Genomic DNA, 24326 nt, shown 5'->3' with positions numbered 1-24326 from the left:
GTAACATCAACTATAAATATTATCAGGTTCCACATACAGACTGACAACAGCCGGCTCTATCTCACCATCACATTTCTCTCAAGCCCTCCACTCTCTCTAATTTATCATGCTCTTGATCACATATCCAATTCTAGAGCAGCAGATGTTTTTTCCAACTAAGTGCCAAAAGGCCTGTCACATACACCATTACGTAGCTACCAACTCTATCCATCTCCCTGGACATTGAGGTGGAAGCTGACCTTTTGGAGCCACATGTCATACTTGACCCAAAATGAAACCCAAGTCGATCTAGATAACATTGCCTGACTCCGTACCCACAGCAGAAGCTCCCATTCCTGCCTTTGTTACCTTCAGACTTGACATTTCCAACACATTCCTGACCAGTTTCAATTTTATGTCCTCTATAAACTTTAACTCATCACAATCTGTGCCATCAATATCCTAACTTGCGCCATTCCATTCACCAAAATCCTTCTGCTCACTGACCTGCATTAGCTCCTGGTCTCCATTTAAAATCCTCATCCTTGTTTTCCAAACACTCCTGGACATCACTTCTCCCCAAAGGCAAAGGTTAGAGAAACTGGGACTTTTCTCCTTGGAAAGATGGAGATTGAGGGGGGACATGATAGAGGTATATAAGATACTGAAGGGAATAGATAGAGTTAATAGTGAGAGACTGCTCCCTAGACTGGGCACAAACACGAGAGGTCATGATTTAAGGGTGAGGGGGGGGAGGTATAATTTGGAAGTGAGAGGAAGGTTCTTTACGCAGAGAGTTGTGGGGGTGTGGAACGCGCTACCGAGTAGGGTGGTGGAGGCAGGAACGTTGGACTCGTTTAAGGTTCAGTTAGATAGACACATGAATGAAACGAAGATGGGGGGTTATGGTAGGGGCTATTAAATAAGGTTCGAACCTCGGGAGACACCGGAAAAGCAGGCTTGTAAGATTAACGTTTTTGTCTTTTTATTCCGCAGGTGGAGGTCCACCTCGTGTCAAATGAGGGGCATGCACACGGTGGGTCGTGCGTGGGCTGCTCTTGGAAGTTCCGGGAGTGGCCTAGTACTTCGTGTCGGTGTGTGTGCTTGATCCTGGACCGGTAGACGGGCGCCGCAACAGCTCGGTGACTAGCACTGCTAGCTGTGCAGATACATGGATTTGGGCCTGTGTCTGTGGGAGTTTGCGCATTCTCCCTGTGGTTGCGTGGGTTTCCTCCGGGCGCTCCGGTTTCCTCCCACACCCCAAAGATGTGCTCTTAGGCTGATTGGTTTTACCAAATTGACACTATTCTCCCCTGCATCTGGCTAAGTTAGGGGTTCCATTCGTAGACATGCAGGGTAGAATAGGTGTAGGGTGATGCGGCGGTGCGGGCTCGTTGGGCCGAAGGGCCTGTTTCCCGTGCTGGGTTGTTCTTTGTTCTATTTCTGTAATCTTCTCTAGTGCTAATCCTTCAAGACATCTACACTTAACCAATTGTTGTCTCTTGTGCACCTCTGATATTCTTCAGTGCATTACTAGCAGCTATGTCTTCAGCTGTCTGGACCCAAAGCTGTGAAAGGCCCACCCTTCTGTTTCTCTGCCTCTCTCCTTTAAGAAACTCCGTTAATCTTACCTTTATTCTAATATCTCCCTATGTAACTTGATGTCAAATTTTGTTTGATAATGTTCCTGTGAAACACCATGGGGCATTTTGCTCTGTTAAAGATTCTATAGCAAATGCAAGTTGTTGTTGTCGTGCTTGTAGCTATTCACTGAGGAAAATTCATGGACCATTTCAAAATGTGAGACAGATAACTGGACAACTGGGGCATGGGGTTGAAGGAAGGAAGCAGGGAGACAGAGAGATAGATAGAAAAACACGGGACAGAATTTAAACAATTTAATTGGTGTCCCGACATCAGCAACACGCACAGCTAGCTTGCAGGACTTCCCTCTTCGATTTTACTGGCAGCAGCTCATTAATAAGTTGCCACTGGGATTCCCCCCTACTCTTGAGAGCTGCTCAACCAATCTGAGGGCTGACAACTCAGCAGCACTACCAGGAACAGTGCCCCCCCCGCCCCCCAATACCACTTACACTTTAATAAAATTTTAAATGATGGAAGGGTAACTACTGTAGTAAATCATTGGGGACCACTGCCTTCTTAGCCTGTGATCAGTCTCGTTTTTGATTTTAAAAAATCTTCCCTCCTGTACTGCCACTGACAGGATGACCACATTCAGGAGTTCCTCAGGATAGTGTTCAACCATCTTCAGCTGCTTCATCAACAGGTCAGAAATGGGGATGTTTGCTGCTTGCACAATGTTCGGCATAATTCAAAACTCCTCAGATATTGAAGCAGTCCATGTCAAATCCAATAAGACATGGACAATATCCAGACTTGGACTGAAAAGTGGCAAGTAACATTCATGTCATGCAAGTGCCAGGCAATGAACCTCTCCAACAAAAGAGGATCTAAACATTATCTCTTGAGATTCAATGCCAGTACCCTCGCTGAATCCCTCATTATCAACATCCTGGATATTACCATTGACCAGAATCTGAAGTGGATTTGCCATATAAATACTATGGCTGCAAGTTAGAGACTAGGAACTGTGCAGTGGGTAACTCACCTCCTGACTTCCAGACCCTATCCACCATTTACAAGACACAAGTTAGGAGTGTGATGGAATACTCTTCACTTGCCTGCATGAGTGCAGCTCCAACAACACTCAAAAAGCTTGACACAATCCAGGACAAAGCAGCCTGCTTGATTGGCACACCATTCACAAAATTCACTTTAATCACCACTGATGCATAGGCCACTGAGTGCCATCTACAAGATGCACTGCAGGAACTTACCAATTCAGCAATACCTTCCAAACCTACCACTTAGAAGGACAATGGCAACAGATACCTGGGAACACCACGACCTGGATGTTCTCCTCCAAGTCACATATCACCTTGATTTGGAAATATATCAGTTTCTTCACTTTCGTTGTGTGAAAATCTTGGAACTCCCTCCTTAGCAACACTGTGGGTGTGCCTTCACCTCAAGGATTGCGGTGGTTCAAGAAGGCAGCTCACCAACACCTTCTCAAGGCCAACCACTAATGGCCCCATCCCATAAATGAATTTATAAAAGCCTCTGGTAGGCTTGGTAAGATGGCCCTTAATTGCTCCTTTGCATACTGAAATTGGATTCTTGTACCTGGCAGTCTGTCCATAAGCATTCCCGCCATCAGAAAAGTCCTGTCATGTCAGATCATAATCAGGAAGCCAGAGTTCCCTGCAATTTTACCAGCACACCCCACCTCCACCACGTTCCTGCCTCACATGAACTGATAACGTATCCCCCAAAAAGAGAGGAATAGAAGAGAAATGCACAAACTTAGGTGGAGAGCACGGAGGACGGAGGGGGAGGAGCGGGGGTGGGGGGGGGGGGAAGGGATGGGGCAGGGGGTGGAAATATAAATTGGGGGAGGAAGGGAAGGAGAGGGAAAAATACAACTGACTGAAGGAGAGTCCCTGTCAGCCAGTGTCAAGGTCTGTTGTGTAACTTGTTGTGTCTTTGGGTTATGCAGCATTGGTATTTCCCTCTGAGGGCTCAGCTTCATCTGGACTGGAGGTGAGGGAAATCAGTCAATTAAAAAAGGTTTCACTTTCGTTTTATTTATTATTTATAACTTGCTGTATATTGTAAAAAGTTATAAAATGGTGGTAAAACTTCAGTTATAAGATTTGATAGCGATGATTTTGTTGAGGCAATAGCATTTATTTATTTCATATTCCATTCGAGACTGTAGATACAGTTTCGAAACAGCTTTTATTGCTACATTACGTATCCTTAAATCTTAGGGCTTGGTGTATTTACACACACACAACGGAAATATAATAACATGTGTAAACAGTAGCAAAAACCACGTGATTAAAAGTTTAGGAAAACAAACCAGAGTTGGCAACCCTATGAAACTAAGTAACTTGCAGAGCATTTTTACTGGAAATGTTATATTTACGTAAATAACTCCCTTGATGGTTACTGGCTTTTCTAAATAATAGAACCTTATCAGAAACTCAAAAAAATGTGCTTATAATTTAAAAGGATTTGCAGATAAGCACACTCCATTATAAATTACCCAAAATTATGTACATTCTTGACAGAATGAGTAAGGATTATAGAAAATAGCCAAGAATCTCTACATAAGCATAAATTATTATAGTAGGGTGTGGAATATGTTTGAATAATAGGTGCTGCTGACATAGGATTGGGAGTGCAATCCAGAACTCTTTCCCCTCAAAGGGGAAACAGGCTGCCAGCATTTTCTCCAGGCTCAGGGAAGATAATTAGTTACTGGGTGATTACTAGTACCTATGGTGGCACAGTGGTTAGCACTGCTGCCTCACAGTGCCAGTGACCTCGGTTCAATTCCTGGCTTGGGTCACTGTGTGTGGAGTCTGCATGTTCTCTCCATATCTCTGTGAGTTTCTTCCAAGCACTGCAGTTTCCTCCCACAGTCTGAAAGATGTGCTGATTGGGTGCATTGACCAAGCTAAATTCTTCCTTAGTATATCTGAACAGATGCCAGAGTGTGGTGACTTGGGGATTTTTACATTGCACTGTTAATGTAAGCCTACTTGTGACACTAATAAATAAACTTTTAAAAAGTTACTATCTTTCGGGAGGGGGAGGTAAATTCAGGCAAGAAAAGTGTTTGTGAGTAAATGGTCAAAGAAAGAACTTCAAATTGATTAAAATGGCTTACAATTCCTCAGGATGTCTCAATTACATACAATGGGTTATTTTTGAAGTGTTATCATTTGCTTTGTAGAGATATACTCAAAATATGTCTGGACAAGTGATTCATTTCACCATATCATATCATTAATTGGAGTTGTATTACACAAGCAATTGAGATAAAGTTTCAATGTTCTTGTCCCTAGAGCAGAGTCTTGTGAGATGCTATTTGACGATGGAGTTAGAACAAGCTGCTTCTCCATCTCACGCCCTTCACTGCACACTCACAACTGTGTGGCAAAATTTCAGTCTTACGTCTCAAGCTTGTAACTGATGCAAGGCTGATTGCAATGTATATGCATTCGGCACTCCTAAACTGATAAATGATGAGTGAAGCATGCTCCTCTTTCATTCGGATACATTTGCAATTACTTTTGACATATTATTACTATTGACAATGTCCTGTACTATTTTTACTATCTACAATGTATTGAATAGATTTGAGACATAAAACACACACTGTAATAAGGACAACATTAACATCACGAGCTACAGCACAATTATTCCCTAACGTTTATTATAAAAAGATACAACTAGGCAGCATCAACAACATTTTGGTTAAATGTCCAAGTTAATTAATGCAACTCAATTCAAAATGGAAAAGTTTATAGTCAGCAAATTAACAGCTTAGAATAAAACTTCAATGCTTAATATTAAGAAAAGTCAAACAGATGGATGGCAAAACCTTACCTTCAAGGAACTGGTCTAGTGCATGGTTTGTGTAGCACACCACCAGAATTGGAAACTTTCTTAACCGTCGCTGCCAAACTGACTCATTCTTTAACAGCGTTTGCACAATTTTTAACCCGACGTAGGTTTTTCCTACAAATGATAAATTGGCATTGCTTAGCCAAGTTTAAAGAAAACCTTTTAAAGGTTATTACAGACTATATCATCAGTGTTGTATTTACCTACTACAAGATTTTTCAGAAGATATAGATACATTAAAATATAACATTTATTAGAAGACTTAACGTGAATTTGGATAACTTTGTAAAGGACCCCTAGGGTCCTTTACCTGGGATGCCTTTTTGTTTACTCTGCCTAATTAGAAAAATAAACTGGAACAATCATTCTTCTGATTTATTCTACATGTTAGCGCTGAATTTGGATGTTTATTTGCTGTGTGCCACAAAACTGCAAGCAATCCGAGCACAGCGCAAACATACTGTCATTTGTATATGGTGCTTCAGAATTAATCATATTAATATACCCCTTTCCCATCTGAATGTGCCTAAACAAAACTCTCTGGATTTCATTGTTCTGCTCAATGTATCCTGAGGCACCATATCCCATACAAGTCAAACAAGGTGCTATGAATTATTTTCACACTGTATCAATGCTGATCTCTTTCAACCCAGCTATCAACTGTCGTTTACAATGGCAGTATGGGGGAGTGTTTTAACTGGTTTTCAGACAGGCGGAGGCAAGACAAGCGTCAATTCCACACTGTAGTATCAGTTTTAGGCATGGGCTATATTTTAAACTCTTGGGCTTCATTTACATCGAGCCAATTAACTACCCGCCTGAAGTAAGCAGAATTAAGCAGCTAGCTGGCATTCAGTTGGTTAAAACTTGATTTGAGGTCACACATTGGCTATAAGGTAAATATCAGCTCTCAACAGCATCTCAGGGTCAGGAAGATGGGAAAGAGATGCCTAGAGCAGGAGAGGCCAAGACTTTGCTTGTGTGACATGTTCAAGCAGTCATGCTCCTTCTGGTCCCATTGAAGAAAGTTCATTACTTCATTAATGTTGCATGTTCAGTCTTTGGAGCAGTTTTCAATCAGCTGGTTGGTATTCTGCTCAGACAGCAGTCAAAAGGACACCATGGTATACTGACCCCCTCCAGTGTACACGTACGAGGATCCAACCAGATTGAGGCAAGGTCCATTATTCATCACCAAAAACTGTGATGTGACCATCCTGTGGAGTGGGATCAGAATCAATAGTGAAGTCTCTCCTTTTTAACTGTCCCTATACCTTCTCCATCCAGGCAGGCAAATTGAAATTGTACCATGCCTCTCACCTCACAAGTATTCTTAAAGTTGGGGGCACTGAACAGGGCATTGTCCAACCAATTTCTACCACTGTAGACGGCATCAGAATTTCCAGTCTGAGATGTAGGTGCCCATTGGACCGAGGAAAATAAGATGCCCTACCACTGATCCCACATACTTTGCTAGCCTCTTCCAGTTGAATTTCAATGATTCTCCTGCTACCCATATTGACAGGGGCAGTATTAGAATTAGACAATAGACAGTTAAATAAAACAACATTAATAGGATATAAGATTAGATGAAAATAAGTTATAAAATGTTAAAAGAAGTTATAAATATAAGTTATAAAATGGCAAAATGGTCACACAGTGGTTAGCATTGCTGCCTCATAGCACCAGGGATCCAAATTTGTTTCTGGTCTTGGGTCACTGCCTATGTGGGGTTTGCACATTCTCCCCATGTCTGTGTGGGTTTCCTCCAGTTGCTCCGGTTTCCTCCCACAGTACAAACATGTGTGGGTTAGATTGATTGGCCATGCTAAGTTGACCCTAGTGTCAAGAGGGTTAGCAGGGTAAATGAAGGTTATGGAATAGGGTCAGGGTGGGATTGTTGTCAGTGCAGACTTGATGGGCCGAATGGCCTCCCTCTGTACAGTTGGGATTCTCTGATTCTATTTGATGACTATAAATTACATATAAAGAATGTTATAGCACAGAAACAGGCCATTCAGCTCAACAGGTTTATTGTCCATGCCAGCTTCCTCCCTTTTTACTTCATCTCTTCCAATGATCTTTTTCCTTTCTCCCTAAATATATCCAAGACACTCATTTCAATCACTCAGATTGGTAGAGCCCCACATTCTAACTGCTCTTGGGGTAAATAAGCTTTTCCCAAATTCTTTAATGGACTTCATATTGACTACTTATATTTATGGCTTCTAGTTTGGACATTGCTCCACAACTGGAAACAATTGTGGATGGGTATTGAACAGAGGCAGGTTTGGCATTCACTTCCTATGCCCCACCAGTATTTTACAGCTTAGCGACACTCACTCAATGAGGTGTGATAAACTGCTCAATATATTTCTTTAAATATCTTTAACACAGGAAGAGAGAAGGGAGAAAATTGGACAAGAATTAAGAAATTATAAAAATAGTTTTAATTATTTAATCCATTAAAATTCAGATGCTATTTGTTTGAGTGTACCTGTCCCAGGAGGTCCTTGTATGATAGCCAGTTCCTTAGTCAATGCCATCTGCAGAGCTTGCATCTGTGACTCATCTAGGTTCAGCTCTTCCTTTGAAGGCCATGACGCAGGATCCAGGACATTGACTTTGCTGTTCCTTTGCAAAGATTCAAAGGTTTGTTCGGTGTTTTCCTCAGAACCCTGTGATTTTCTATTCATTAGAGCTTCAAGATCATAGCTGTCATTGAAAGTCAAGTATCTTGGAACTTGGATTTCTGTGTTACAGTCTACAATATACTTTTGAAAAGGAACATCTTCTCCTTGGATCTCCTGTAATCCCTCCAGAACATGGCGGTAGGCTTCAAAATATGCTGTTGTTTCAACCATCAGGAAACAATCTGAAGGTTCCAACTCAGCCAACAAGTGTCGGCTTCGCACATTAAAAGACAGGTGAACAATGCCCTCTTTGAGCTCCACAGGATCCCGATTTGACACAGTTGCAAACAGCAAAGTTTCAAAGTTATCCTTTGATATACACACGAGAGACCCGTACAGCAGACGCTTTGAATTTTGCCACCGGACAAATTTCAGTGGCCTTGTGTCAAACTGGACTTTGTAGCCTACACCAGTGGATGTGCAGAGTGGAACTAGGATGCGGGTGTTGAAATATACTCGAATATCATCGAATTTCCTCCTTCTCAGTCCTTTGTCATCATAATTCCGAAGCAACTCTAAGATCCCTTCTCTCAAAGGTCTCACAAAGTCTTCTCTCAGAAGACGGAAATGGGTATCAAGGTACACTTCAGTATTTGCATACTTCTCAGTAATGATATTTGGTCGCAGAAATGGTCTCTCTTCCAAATGCACCTCATTGTAGGTGGGATATATGGTCATTGTTCTGTAGTTGTCCTCAGGACCAGATTCTTGATTGTCTATCAACATATGTGTATCTGTTCTAAGAGTTCCATCTCGTTTTCTCTCTTGGAGGTGATGAATTATATTTTTGACTTTCTCCAAACTATTTTCAATGTGTTCACCAATCGAAATCCCGGCAGCTCGCAGAGTGTTCACCGTAGGATCCAAAACCGAAATCATCATGGACATCTCTTGAACCGAACTGGCTGGAAAAATACTTACCAATTCCTGAAGCAAGAACAGAATGCTTTCAATATATTCAGGGTATTGCTGCCTACGCAAAGGCATTGGATCTGTGCTCATCTGAACCACATAGTGAGGCAATTGAACCTTCAGAAAGAAAGAGTCCTTTACAATACCCAGCAGATGCTGAATGCTCTGGCGGTCAGTCTTGGACCTACAGGCCTTACATAAGACTTTACAAATTAGCTGGACAAAACTTGAATTTAGTTGTTGGCTTAATAAATCCTTTAGGGAAGAGCCATAGGCTAAAGTTATAACAATTTCAGATGGTTCTTTGTCCAAAAGGCCCTCCATTGTTTTGTAGCCTAACTTCCTCACGAATGGTTCTTTGTCCTTTGCATGTTCCTCTTTAGTTACTTCTTGAGGCCTCCTTCTCTGGAAGTGAGGATTTCCTTGCATTTCCACATGCCTGCCCCTACCACCCTCACGAAAGTCATTCCTCCTCCATGGTTCATTCCTACGCTCATTGTGCTGATCCCTCCTGCCCTGTTGGGGGGCTTGGCGATTTCCCTGGACAACAGGAGCTCTTCCAGCTGGATTTCGATTTGCTCTTGCAGCATTTTGCCTCCCTTCTGCGTGTCTGGGATTGAGATTAAAGTTCCATTCTTGGTTCCTTCCTCCAATCTCTCTAGTTGCTAGCAACTCCGCTTGCCTGGGTGTTGAAAGGGCACGTCTGGGTTGTGGTGCATCTCTGTGGTCTGCTGGTCCAGCAGCATCTCTCTGGTTAGCATTATGTCGCCGTCCTCGGAGTTCAAGACGTTCCAAAGAAGCTAAAGGTATTAAAAAAAAACATGAAAGGATGAATTTTTTACAGTCAAATTGTTAAGGCCGTGTGTGTTGACACCAGCTTCCTTAGATACTCTTGCACTTGTTTTCATTGCAAACTGAATAACAACGTTAAAAAGCTTCTCCCCAGACTCTCTGTGCAATTGTTTGTTTCATAAATGTAATAGTTCATTAGTTCTGTAAGATCCAGCCCTTTTTATTTGCTGTTCCAAGCATGCATTATACAAGTTAAGTAGAATTGACCATTTAGTTAATAGTCCAGCTGCGAATGGTTTACTATTAACTTACTGCTTTGAATTGTTATGCAAATGTTAACTCTCTCAGATCTGAACTGCAGTCTGACAAAATGGGCAAAAAGTAATTTCTTTAAATTCACAGAATAAAGATAATGCAGAAATACCCATTTGACCCATGGGCTAAAACTAGAGTTTTTCCAGTATATTTATTGAGGATCATGTCTAACACCTATATTGCTGTTTCAAAATGAAGGTGTCTGCACCTTTATAAAAGATATGAAAAGAAAGTAAAAGGAAATGACGAGAAATAATAAGAGAGGACTTGCATTTATGTAGTATCTTTTACACCCTCAGGATACCTAAAAATGCTTTGTGGCCATCAAGGTCCTTTAGAAACGTATTGACTGCTATTTGGTTAAAAACGGCAGCTAATCTTTGCACAGGATGGTCTCACAAACAGCAATGGGAAAAATAAGGAGAGAAATTGGTTTGCTGTTGGTATTTGAAGAATGAAATTCGGCCAGTGCAACAAAAAAACTTCTCTGCTCATTTTCAATGAGTGCTACCTGAGCGGGTAGACAAGTTATCTGTTTAACATCTCACCCAAAGACTAGGGCCATTGATGAAGTATCACTCTTTCATTATAGACCAACGCCTAGGTTAAGCACTCATGTCCTGGAACAGGACTTTAACTCATAACCTTCAGACTTAGTGATAAGTGCACTATCACTCTCTAATACTTAAAATGAGCATCATTTATTTTTATTCCTTCAGGAGTACGGGTATTGCTGGCTAGGCCAGAAGAATTGTCCATTCCTAATTGTCTTTGAGAAAGTGATGGTCAGCTGCCTTCTTGAACTGCTGCAGTCCATGTGGTGCAGGTACATCCACTGTGATGTTAGGGGGGTTGGGGGGGTGGTGGCGGGTGCGGGTAGTTCCACAACTTTGACCCAGTGACTTTGAAGGAACAATGATATAGTTCTATTCAGGATGGTACGTGGCTTGGAGGGGAACTTTCAGGAGCTGTTCCCCTTGTATTTCAAGGTGGTAGCAGTCATGGGTTTGGAAGGTACTGCTGAAGGATTCTTGGTGATTTCCTGCAGTGCATCTTGTAAATGGTACACAGTGCTGCCACTGTGCATCAATGGTGGAGGGAGTAAATGGTTAAGGTGGTCAATGGGGTGCCAATTGAATCTGCTTCGGCCTGGATAGTGTCAACTTTCATGAGTGTTGTTGCAGCTACATTCATCCAGGCAAGTGAAGAGTATTCCATTACACTCCTGACTTATGCCTTGTAGGTGATGAACAAGCTTTAGGAATCAGGAGGTGAATCATGTGTTGCAGAGTTACTGCCAACCTCTGATCTACTCTTGTAGGCACAGCATGTCCAATTCAGTTTCTGGTCAAAGATAACCCTATGGTGTGAATAGCAGGAGATTCAGTAATGATAATTTCATGAAATGTCAAAGAAAAATGGTTAGTTTCTCTCTTGTTAGAGATTGTTATTGCCTGATACTTTTGTAGTATGAATGTCCCTTGTCACTCGTCAACCTAAATTTGAATGTTGTCCAGGTGTACTGCTTCATTATCTAAGGAGTCATGAATGGTGCTGAACATTGTGCAATGATCATTGAAGGTCTGACCTTATGTTGGAGGGAAGGTCATTAAAGAAGCTGGTTGGGCCTAGGACATCACCCTGAGGAACTCGAGCAGCAATTTCCAGGAAGGAAAGAAGTGGAAAGTGAGGAAACAAAAGAGTTAAGCAAACAAAATAGAATTCCAATAAGAACTACAGAAATCATAGGTCAAGGTCATCCAGGATGAAAGTTAAAGTTCACAAAATTATGTGGTATTTAAACCATCTGCAGCTTCCCATCACCCAGTAGACCCTTCACATTACCAATGCATTCTTAAGCCTTTTGGCATGTCCTAAGTAGAACTTGTTTTATGTAGACCAAGCTTGCCTTTCATTAGGTTTGCTGTTAATAAACCATAAGGTGACAAACAGCCACATTCAAGTATGATGTGTTAATGGTTAATTTTACAAACTCGGGAGTCTCTGTCCACATCCTGCATTTATTCTGAAACAGATCCCTTAATACCGAGATTGTTGCCATAAAGGCTTATGTATAAATCAAGGAAATAAGAGAAAGAAAAGTTAACCGTTGAAGAATAAAAATTTAAAGACAAACAAAAGTCAAAGAGAGTTAAAGGTACACAACAAGGAAATGGATTTAAACTGCCACAGGAGACCCTGTCAGAGGATAAATATAAATGTTTCCTCACAGGAAGGGAGAGAACAATCAACAACTGACTCACCATACTCACTCCCTTTCGGAACACAATAACACTTCACTTTCAAATCACTGGAAATGAATTCTGCTCCACGAAAGAAACTGCACAATAAATTTTAATTGAAAGTCAAACCTTTTGAAGCGCTCAAATATAACTGTGCAAACTAACACTGAGCTGAGCCATGTGAGAGCTGGCTCTAAATGTAACCCTCAACTTCTGACATAGCAAGTTCCCAATCTCTATTGCAATCCAAAGGGTAGAGATGAGGTCCTATGTTTCCTCACAGGACAGAAGAATTAGAGGGCAATAAACTGCATGCTGTTCACAAGCACTTTCAGGCAGCTTACTAAAAGTCACACTCGTCAGAACTTGATAGCAGGTCACTTACCAGCCTTCCTAGCTTGGGAAGTGTTGAATAGTTCAGTAAGACAGAGAGGTGAAAGAAATAGCACTGGAAAATACAAGATGAAATATACATCCTTCATGGATTGCAAGAAAGGTCTGTAATCTTTAATAATCTCTCTCACCATCTCCTCTTCTCGGGTTTTGTCTTGACCGTTCCGCTGTAGCTGCTCTTCTGTTTGGGTTGTCCAGCTCAGTTTCTTGGCCCCTCCATCGGTGGTGATCTCTTTGCCAACGGTCAGGATCCATTTGAAACAATTTGCTCTATGAAGACATCAAGCAATTATGTAATGCATTATCATTGCAACAAGAGGTGGTACCTTCCGCAAAGGCCTGATGTGAGTACACGGTTTCACAATGAGAGTGAAAGAGGATAATTACAGTCCTTCTCATTTATTTTCTCTGTCCCCTGTCTTGAGGGCTGTCTTCATTGCTGAGGGTATCTCAGTCAAGTGGTAATAATTATTTGGAAAACTAGATCAAGAGTGGTAACAACCAATTTGACTAAAGGACAACCATAACCAAATCCAATTTGTCTTCTCCCAATCTGCCTGAATGTAGACTTTCAGCAGCATTCAATGACCAACAATGAGCAGCTGGAATACTGACCAATATTCTATTTCCAATCTACAGGTATTGAGGCCAATTATTTCTCTCCCATGTCCCTTCTGTCTACCAGTCTAGTTGAGAATAGATAACTAGCAATTGCATACCACGCTTCCCAACCTGTGCGGCTTAGCTATTTAGTTAAACAACTGAACACTGGGGCAGGTTGGTGGGAAGTGAATATTATAATGAATAATCTACCAAAAAATATCTGTTATTTAAATTATAGGTGTACATTATTAGATTGAAGGGGACAACTCAAATCTAATATTCAGGAATGCTTTAGCTGTTGATTCCAGGCAGCTTTTCCTTAGCAGTCTTTGTTTAGTTCTTTTAAGAAATTAATTCTATGGCGTAATAAAGTTGAGCACATGTTTTCTTAATCAATTCACTGTAAGTATGACTCAATAAATCAAAGAATTAGAGTATCCTTGTTTCACATCATGCTACAGTCAGCCAAGAGACTCACATTTGTCTCAAAGGAGAGTTGCGTTACTTATACTGCAATCCACAAGAGTACACTGCTGACCAATTCCCATTCAGATTAACGGTTAATAATAAATTCAATGCTCGGGAAATAATCATTATACTTTTTTTTTGTTTTTTATTCCAATTCAATCAAATCAAGTTCGATTCAGAGTCTCAACAAGTTGAGACATTCCCGATCCAAGCTGACAAGACAGGGCTCTCACCTCCTGTCTTGGGCTTGATCTACATGATCCAAGCTGATTGCAGTTGGTATAGCTCCTCCTCCAAGGCTTGATCTCATTTGCATCTTAGCCAAAAGGCCGAGATGCCGCTTTAAAAAATTGCTTCAAATGAAGCTAAAATGTAACCTAATGACTTCAACCAAGTGCAGCGTGTCAATACTACACTTGATCAACAGAAATTCCCTGAACCAGGTCTGTAATTCTGACATTTATAGAGTCAATGGTGCCACAAAAAGTTTGGACAGAATATAGTGTCCAAGATTATCCTTATATTCAGCACAGCCATTCATGGATTATGAAGTAACCTTCTCCTGTAAATTTTAGTTCTCCTTCTTAGGAACTGCCAAATATTTGAAGTAGGCCTTCAAAGAACTCCTTGTTATTTGTCAGTTTACTCAGCATCCCCAACTAACTGTCCTCTGACACCACAATCAAACTGTCATCTGATAGCACAATCTTCATTGTGATTCTAAAACGGCAAGTGGGAGTATGTTATCTGGCCATATAAGGCATCTTTGCCAAGCATTATAGAGTCATGATGTTAAAGCACGGACTTACTAGCATGAGTCACTCATTAGCAATAGGACCAGCAACCCTGACTGCCTTTCCTCTATTCCTTGAACATAATTCAGCCTCAACAATCATCTAGATTGCGATCAGCTAGTCCAGCACTGGACTATTTATCAGTAACATGCATTCTGGGAAGAATTGATGTCAAGGAGCATGGGAATGGGTAAGGTTTCAGAGACCTCAATTGAAAGCTTCCTCAGCCTTGGATCCTTGCAACCAAATACAGCAACAATCAATGGTGATGATCACATCTTTTGTTTATGCTACCATTACAATTTGTGCAAATGGTTAAACAAAAATCTGCATTTTGTGATGCAAGGGAACACTTGTATAAGAACATGGTTGGATTTTTCAGGACATTTTGGATCCTCATTTCTACACTCAATACTTTCAAAACAAAGCAATGATTTCATTTTCTGGTGTAGTCATGACGACTTTATGTTAATAAATTAAAACAAGGAACTGTTGCTTGATGACTGTGTAAACAGTGCCTACACAATGTTTCTCTAACAGCTACTGCTACTCTTTATTACTACAGTAGTATTGAACATAAAACTACAAATACACAAGCAGTGTTGCTTTGTTACAAGCAATACCAGTACATTACTGAAGTTCTTATTTCAGCTGTATTTAGTACAATGAAATACTACATATAAAAAACTAGTTCTCTACAACTACAGATCTTCATGCTCAGTTCCATTTTCAATATTACCAAGGCTGTTTACACAGTATCATTTTAAGGCCGATGAATACTCATCGCAATTCCTTTCTCCAAAGGATTTTGATGCAAACACGTCCATTCAAATAGGAGAAAAAAAGGCAAACACAACACGTTGACGTATAAAGCAGTATATTTACCCCCAAGGTAGGGAAATTTCCCAGCTTGGTGTCCTGCCTCAGGAAAAAGTGCCTGAGAAGTTAGGATTTTCATTCAGTGATGTAATAACTGGAATTGTGCCCCCCCCCCCCCCCCCCCACCTCCACCTCTCCCCACTTCAGAGGGACTTTGGAGACAGCCACAGGGACTGGTAGTACTAAAGTAGCCTGTTTAAAAGGCCTATTGTTCTGGGTCGGCATCCCAGTTATAACAAAATCAATAAATCAAGAAACAGCCCTGCAATCCTCATTCCCTGACCTGCCTCCCCCCTCCCGCCTATAGTCCCCATGCCCTATCCATGTCCCCTTATACCCTCCTTCCCAACTCTCATGCCCCTCATGGCCTCCAAACCATCCTACATTCCTTTACCCATGCTGCCAGCACCCTATGAACCTTCCATGCCAAGCAATGCCTCTCCAGTATCACCTCCCCACCCCCTGCATCGCCCTTCATACCCTCCACACCAAACAACAGCACTTTCATGCCAATACATCCAGTACAGGGAACCAATAAACCCTATGGCAACAATAGTCTGTGTGGTAAAGGTTTTAAAAAATCATTCAATTGTAACATTCTACTTTCCTTTTAAAAAGCTGCTTTCACTGCAGCCCTATCAAAGGATTTTGCATCCAGACCAGAGGCTGCTGCCAGCAGAGGCAACCAATATTCTATTGAAACTGATGAATGCCATTACTGCTCCCAAGGGAGAACATTGCTTAATTGTCAGCCATTTCTCTTTGATCTATTCTGCTGAGTGCACAATGTTTATTTTACACAAGATAAGGTGTGGAATGCTTGTAGCTTCTGCTATTGATGCTTTAAATGTCTGGATGATTTGCACTTTTATTAGGCGGTAGTAAAAAGTTTTCTTTAGGAAAGTGAAAAATCATAAATGGTTCACTATTTCAGCAAAGTTTTGATGTGGAGATGCTGGCATTGGACTGGGGTAAACACAATAAGAAGTCTCACAACACCAGGTTAAAGTCCAACAAGTTTATTTGATAGTAAACCCACTAGCTTTCAGAGTTTGCCCCTTCATCAGGTGAGTACTCATTCAGTATTCTGTAAACTGTGTGTGCCTTTATATGCTCTGTGTGTGACCAGAACTCTCCACTCACCTGACGAAGGGGCAAACCCCCAAAACTAGTGGGTTTACTATTAAATAAACTTGTTGGACTTTAACCTGATGTTGTGAGACTTGTTACTCAGTAAAGTTTTCCCAGGCATGCTATTGTTACTGTAGTGTCCACAGGTTCTGTATACTGACTGAATGGACAAGGAGGGCATGAGGGACCGGGGAAGTGGGGGGAGTGGCAGAGCTTGGCATAGGGGTGGACAGCATTGTTAAGATACCTTTAACTTGCCTTTCAAAACATTCCCTCATGTAAACCACCTGACAGAAGACATAAACCCCTCTTCGAAAAACTGGCCCAACAATATGAACACTGGGGAGGCTAGGCGATGCCCATCCTCAGAATGGAGCTAGCCAGGTTTGGAGTGCAGGGCACCAGGTCATGACCTGCTCCCTCTCGCAACGTTATGCTGTGCTGGTGAAATTTAGGGACACCAGAATGGGGCTGGGAATCCCCATTTTAAAGTCCCATAAAGTATCCCCAACTTCATGAAAATCCAGCCCATAATTACAGCATGATTTCAATGCCACAGAGAATAATACTGGACAGCTAGCAGACATTGTAAGACTGCACTATTATTAGGATATATCCCAGACAGGTTATTTAACCAGCCAAAAAGCAAGGAGTTAAGCTTCTTTTAAATGGAGGGAACGGAAAGTTAAATTTGTTGTATGTCATTTTTGTTCCTATGCTTTATGATGATGCAATGTTCACATGGTTGAATTCCAGTTTCATTGCCCCAGTCTTACTTTTTTTTCTCCTGAAGATACCAATTGTTCTTGGAATAGTGTTCCTCAGATGCTGACAGTCAACACCTTCAGAAGATAAACTCTCTCCTCAACCTTCACACCATTTCTCTATATTTTATTTTGCTTAATTTTATCTCATTCATCATCCATTTTATCAGCTTTCTTTTTCACTTCTATTTTTTCATTTCTCCATTCCAGCTCTCCTTCCTGCAGCCTGCCCCCCCCACCCCCCCACAGCCCCATTCAGTGTAACTACCACATTTTTCAGACAGTCCTTTAACAATCTGTGCCTGCATTCTGCCATTCTCGTGCACTGACGCACTTTTGGACACTTTTAGCACCTTCTCAGTCTTCTGTATTCTCACTTACACTCCCTTCATCCAACCTCAACAGTATAAATCTCTGCTGATTGTCTTTGCTCTCATCTCAGACGAAGGGCTATCTAGACTTGAAACATTGGCTCTGTTCTTTTCCCACAGATGCTGTCAGAGCTGCTGAGATTTTCCAGTGCTTTCTGTTTTTGTTTCAGATTCCAGCATCTATTTATGTCATCCTGGATGGCAATCAATAATTGAACACATATCAGACATCGAATATAAAATCTTGCAAGTCTTTATGTCTTGACATCACAAGTAGTGATCAGAAAGTGCAACGGGATTCTGTTTCTGCTTGTTTGGGTTCTGAATTCTGAAAATCTACACAAAGACTTTAATAAATGAATTCCTCCATAATGCACTCGCAGATTTAAAGTGTGAGCCATCGTTTACAATTTTAATTCCTTGCTTTCAAGCTTTTCAGTTAAGTTTTGCTGTGAGTTTGAAACTTTGCTTGCATTGTATATAGTCACAAATCTAAAGCGTGGAATATTTTGAGGCATTCTGACTTGATGTGGTGAATATATTGTGATTTTCCTGGGAAAATTAAACTTCACAAGATGATAGTACTTGTCATTTTTAATTTATTCAATTAAACTGAGACTTTAAAGAAAAACATTGCTCTCTCTCACTTGCAATGAAGTGCATTTCACTGAAATGTAATACTTGGATCCTCCCTTGAACAGTATCATATTATGAAATACCTTTGTAAATCTGAACCAACTATTCTAAACAATAGAGGGAAATGTTTAAATACACTCCCACCCAATCTAGGTAGGGCACCTTCTCTGATTTCCTTTATTAAAATCCATTACAAATTAATACAGCTCCAAATATGAATTGTGTCTCTTTAAAAATCTAGCATCTAGTAACATTTTACATGGCTGAGCATATGGTAACTGAAGATTCTTAAATGAAATTAATGTTAAGACCATAAGATATAGGAGCTGAAGGAGGCAAATTGGGCCCATCCAGTCTACTCTGCCATTCAATGATATTACTTATCTGACAATATTACGATATAACCTGATCGTTAATGCAAGGTTTTATTATCCCATGTATCAGGAAAATTACAGCCAATAAATTCTTGCATTTATCTTTGTAACGCTTATTAGAACTGTAAGTGTCATGAGCCACTGAGCTGGGTGCTGAAATGAGATGAAATGATTGAATGCATTCTTTCAGTGCACATCGCCCTATGTCGCCTCTCTCCGCACCTCCCCATCCCAAGCGTACACACACACTCTCCCTCTCCAACTCCGACCATACTCTCCGCGCAAACCGTAGGGCAAGGGAGGCCATCCATCACCTCCAGCATAGATGGCAGTGTGGGTGCCCAGCTTGAAAAACTGCTGTTGACTTAGCATCAGGAAGTGCATGAGAACGAGAATAGCTTTACTGTTCAACTCGGTAACACAGACATAACTGCGAATGGCAAAGCTCAAAACTACCTCCGACCATCCCATGTGCTGAAATCATTTGTATCACGTCACCGTCTAACTGAGATAAAACTTTTGTATATATTATCTATGCAGTTCTCCCAGGCCGACTGACACACCACTTAACGCTTAAAACCCCCTCAGAATAACAGCATATGGTATGATTCAGCCTTTACCTGATGTTTCAGGGAGGTACCAGTACAAAGTGCCGGCTACTTCCCTATAGAAAGCGGCAACAAAAATAGAAGAAAAATACACAGACATGTCACAACAGTCTACTGATACAGATATTCGGCTTAGATCACCACACGATGGAGCCGTATTTGTGGCAAAGTGGTCAATAAGACAATGAGATGTCAATCTGCGGCGGAGGGAGGGAAACGAAACTTACTAAATTATTTACAATAATAAGGTGTAGAGTCAGCAGGACCCAATGAAGCAGTTTCACTCCCCTCTGCCTACAGACATAAAACGAAACCGCACAATTACTGATCTTGTCTGACTGACAGCACACACGCACAACATGCACAACAGAAATCCCCCACCCAGTCCCAGCAAACTAAGCTGCTCTATCTCCGGCTGAAGCACAAAAAAAACATGCTCTCACGGAACATTAACAGCCTCCACTGAACTTTTATCCATTCTCCATTTCCCACATTAATTCAGTATTAAAACAAAGTGGCTAATACTGACAATTCCCCGTCGTTGAAATGTCTTTGCGTCATGGTTGACAAAGGGTTGTTTTAAATGTCAGTCAACTTTCAATAACAAATAGGAATTGATCAATAAACTCAATTTCCCCCTCGCCTCGCAGTGAAGGGCGTACTCCATGTCTCGTAATAAAATGATCCTTTTTGTTTCGATCCCATATTTTTCCCCATGTTTGTTCCAGAGCGATTTACTGTGAAATTACCTAGAGGCAGAAAGAAGCAATGGACTGGAGCATTAATAAACGGGTGGGGGGGGGGGTGGCGGATAAATAACATCACTGATTGTGACAGCGCTTTCGCTAAAAAGGGGAACAGAGAAAATGCTTGTGAGTACAAATATAGAACATTTCAGTTTGTCGCCACTTTGTTTGCTAAAATGATTTAGCCCCGAAAAGAATTTCAACCCCCTTTCCATACATAAATACCTCCGCAATCTGTGGACGCTGGCTCAAGTTACAGCATTTTGTTGTCACTTAGGCAATCGGTCAACGTTTTAGACAAGTGGGTTAAAACGCAGCATACGGTAAGTAGAGAGCAGATCAGCGCTTGGGGAATGGAAATGGGGTCACCAATCTCCACCCCCACCCCGCTCTCTTCCTGACATCAGCTTCAAAGGAGACGGGGTTATCGGTAGACAGCATCCAACAGCCCGAGAGATGGGCTACCTCTCCTGTACAAAGGACCATCCCACGTTAAAAATGATAACACGACACGGGAATTTGGAAGGGGGGGGGGGTGGAGGAGGCAAGGGACATTTACCCAGCTATTTGTCGGCTTGTTCTTACAATGACTGCTCAATAAACACAATTACACTTCCGGATCGTCTTTGGAGACTCCACTTCCTTGAACGAGTTGGACTGAACTGCTGAATTCAGGGAGGAGAGGGGGAGCAGAAACAGCCTGGCTTGTCAGTGCTGAAGGAAAGGGGGGAATGTATCCATTGCCCTCTTTCGCCACACTGTCGCTAACGTTTGCAATCCAATGGCCAGCACCCCCCACCCCCACCCCCACCCCCACTTCTCGGCACCCCAGCCTACAAGAACCGAAATGAGACAGGTTGTCGCCCTCAGACTCGCTCCTTCAATGAGCCGAGCAGGGTTATTTGTTTTATTTACCTTTGCTTTCTTCCTGCTTCTCCCCCTTTCCCTTCACCTCTGGCTCACACCGAGATGCTGCTGCTCCCGAGGATGGCGACAACAATGAAGAGAACCGGGTCCATTTATAGAGAACAAAATGTCATTTCAGGCAAAAGAAAAACACACAATTGTTTCGATTGTAGTCTGTCCTACTCCGGCGATGTTAGTTTAAAGGGCTCTCTCCCTGCTCAAGCTGCTGTCCGATCTCCCCCCCTCTCTGTACACACACACACACACACATATATGAAGATACCTAACTCCCCTCCCCGTTCAGCACCCACTCCACCAGGTTTCGTTTCTGACCCCAGAGAACACCAAGGCTGAAATGAGAGGCAAGTCACCTGATCCGCTGAAGTCACAGGACAGCCAGCTTAGTAAAGGCGAGTTTGTGCGTGCCCGGAGGCGAGAGGGACATCTAGCTGGAGCCTACCACTCCATCTTGCTAAAGGGAAGTGAGAAGTGGCCTAAAAAAAACACAGTTGCCAGGCAAAATGAACCAAGTGCTGAAGAAACGAATCAGAAACCGAAAATACAGTCATCGCGAAATTGAGTGTACATATATTGTTAATCCTTTGGTTGTTAATTTAGGAAAAGCATTGCAGAAAAATAAACCATATCCAACGTTATTCCATACTGATCTGTGTTTTCATAATGTTAAGATCTGCCATTGGTCCTGTATTATTTTTAATTACTGGTCTAAGCAAGTATTAATTTTTAGCTCTGATTGTTTTGCAGTCCATTGAATAAAGGCGAGAGAGAGAAGAAAATCTTGTATTTATCAGGAATGTTTCATGGACTCAGTATATTCCCAAAGAGTTTTAAGGAATGTAATACTTTTGAAATGTAGTCACTGTTGTTGGAAATGCAGGAGACAGTTTTCACACAACAGGATCCCAGAAACAGCAATAAGATAATGGCCACTCAATTTCTGATGGGTCGCTAGTGATGTTTCTGGTTGCACCAGGAATCCATTTGAGGAGGAAAGCTATGCAGTTGAGCAGCTTAGAAGCTATCCTTCTCTGGACTGCAAGAAAGCATCTGATCTCTACTACATCTGGATTGAAACTAATTTAAAGTATTGGTGAGAATCAATCCCCCATACATTCAGTGAGTAGGTACGGACTTGATGGGCTGAACGGCCTCTTTCTACACCATAGGGATTCTATGATCATCGGTATGGCAATGAAATGCATGGGGTTACAGGGCTGAGGTGGTGGAAAGATGCTCTTTCAGAAAGTTGTGCAGACTCAATGGATCGAATGGCCTCTTTCTACACTGTAGGGATTCAATGGTTCTATGGCAACAGTCAGTACATGGTACTTGTATACTTGCTGTAACCTGTTGCTAATCTAATTTGGGGCTGTCAACTGCTGTGAGGCAAGGGTCAACTCCATTTCGGGAAACTCCCATTAATACACAGCCACCTAACAGGTCTGTGTCTCTGAGGAAGCACCTAGATGAAGCAACGGATTCTGATGAAGAAAATACCCTTCACGTTGAATTATTATTTTCACATGTATTGGGATACAGTGTAAAGTATTGTTTCTTGTGAGCTGTTACATAGAAGGAATGGATAGGGTGCAAAATATAGGATAGTTTAAAAGAGTTAAAGTAAAGTTTCAAGAGCATAGAGTAAAAGATTGAATTTGAGAGTATGCTGGGGAAAGCTCACAAGAAGTCGACATGCTCTGGCACCATCTTGAATATTGACCAAGGCTAGAAAACTTTACCCATCTTGTGCACATCATTTTGTTTTTCAATATAAAATGTGCATTTAATTTTTAGTTTAAAATGTTTCAATGTAATTTGGATGTGCATTTTATTTCGGGGTGTGGGGGATTAAGCTGTCATTCCCAAATAAATTACTTAATAAAATACTGACAAATTATTAAATTTCTCCAAGTACAGATCTGGTGTGAAAAGATCCAACAGCCTAATAACTGTGTTATTCTTGTGTTTTACATCCCTTTCCCAAAGAGAATACTATATCGTAGAAAATAGTAGTTACACAATGGGTGGGATTTTACAGCCTCGCGCAAACGTAAAATCCAACCCAACATCAACAGACCTTTCCATTGTCCACTCCATGCCTGCTCCAATTCTCCTGACATGCGGGGCAGTAAAATTCTGGCTAATGTCTGAAGATTTCAAAATATAGTTACGTCCTAGTTTCTGTTTGTTCAGTGAATGTGCTGAGTAAAGTTTGAAAGCTGGTTTTATCATGTTAAATGGACGTAGATCTTGAGTATGGTTGAAAAGATGACACACTGACATGTGTTGACATGGCAGGAGTTGGTGTTTAAAAATAGGTTTTATTGCAGTTGTACAGGATGTTGTGAGGCCTTACCGGGAATACTGCATACAATTTTGGTCCTCTTACCAAAATGGATATAGAAACTTTGGAGGATGTCCAAATTTCTGGGAGGGGAAGGTTGTCCTACCAAAAGACTAAATAGTCTAGGTCAGTATTCCTTGGAGTTTAGAAAAGTGAGGGGTGACCTTATTCAAACATGTAAAACCCTGAAGGGGCTTGACTGAGTAGATGGAGAGATGTTTTCACCAGTGGGAGCGTCTTGAACAATGGAACATAGCTACAAGATGAAGGGTTGGTCATTTAAAACTGAGATGTGTGAATTCCTTCTCAGGGTGGTGACTCTCTGGAATTCTCTGCTCCAAAGGGTACTGGAGGTCAGATCATCTTAAGTATTTAAAGTGGACATGGATAAATACTTGATAGATAGAGAAATATAGGGCTATGGGGAAATGGCACCTAAAAGGAGTTGAAGTCGGCATAGATCAGCCATGATGACACTGAATGGCAGGGCAAGCTTGAACGCCCTGGTGGCATATTCCTGCTTCTATTTCTCATCGTCTTGTGTTGGACACTATGGGCATCGTGAAGACAGAGCTGTTAAAACATTTTCAGGTGTGGTGGTCTCTTGTGTAATAGTTGCACATATTTTTCTAGCTATCAGCAGAGGGTTGCTTCTTCTCAGTTATTCCATTGCCTTGCTGCACCTGTGGCCCTTCAATCTCTGTGGGCTCTGTAACAATGTAACTTTGCAAGGCAAATTCATGCAGCATCAACAAACAAGAACACAACACAGAAACCTTCTGCATAAAAGCAAAATATTGTGGATGCTGGGATCTGTAACAAAAACAGAAAAAATACTGGGACATCTCAGCA

At 41.5% G+C, this 24326-nt stretch overlaps 1 protein-coding gene across 4 annotated transcripts in view; it reads right to left on the bottom strand.

Annotated features, from left to right (window-relative positions):
• Positions 1-21524, bottom strand: part of znfx1 (zinc finger, NFX1-type containing 1) — a 51272-nt gene extending 29748 nt beyond the window's left edge. Inside the window, exons 1-4 of one of the 4 annotated variants that reach the window (XM_080205022.1) lie at positions 21119-21524; positions 12961-13099; positions 7979-9886; positions 5464-5595 (exon numbers count right to left, since the gene is read on the bottom strand). In XM_080205022.1, coding sequence (XP_080061148.1) covers positions 5464-5595; positions 7979-9886; positions 12961-13084 — 2164 coding nt within the window. In that variant the 5' untranslated portion in view covers positions 13085-13099; positions 21119-21524. Of the gene's footprint in view, positions 1-5463; positions 5596-7978; positions 9887-12960; positions 13100-19986; positions 20160-20428; positions 20680-20762; positions 20845-21118 lie in introns of those variants that run through there. The other 3 variants (XM_080205024.1, XM_080205023.1, XM_080205025.1) reach the window with 3 other exon arrangements.
• Positions 21525-24326: the final 2802 nt, after the last annotated feature.

The sequence above is a fragment of the Carcharhinus amblyrhynchos genome, chromosome 16, assembly GCF_965287045.1.
Source record: "Carcharhinus amblyrhynchos chromosome 16, sCarAmb.v2.hapA, whole genome shotgun sequence".
Taxonomy (NCBI): domain Eukaryota; kingdom Metazoa; phylum Chordata; class Chondrichthyes; order Carcharhiniformes; family Carcharhinidae; genus Carcharhinus; species Carcharhinus amblyrhynchos.
The sequence above is the reverse complement of the archived record's forward strand: the minus strand, read 5'-3'. Positions and strand labels throughout refer to the sequence as shown.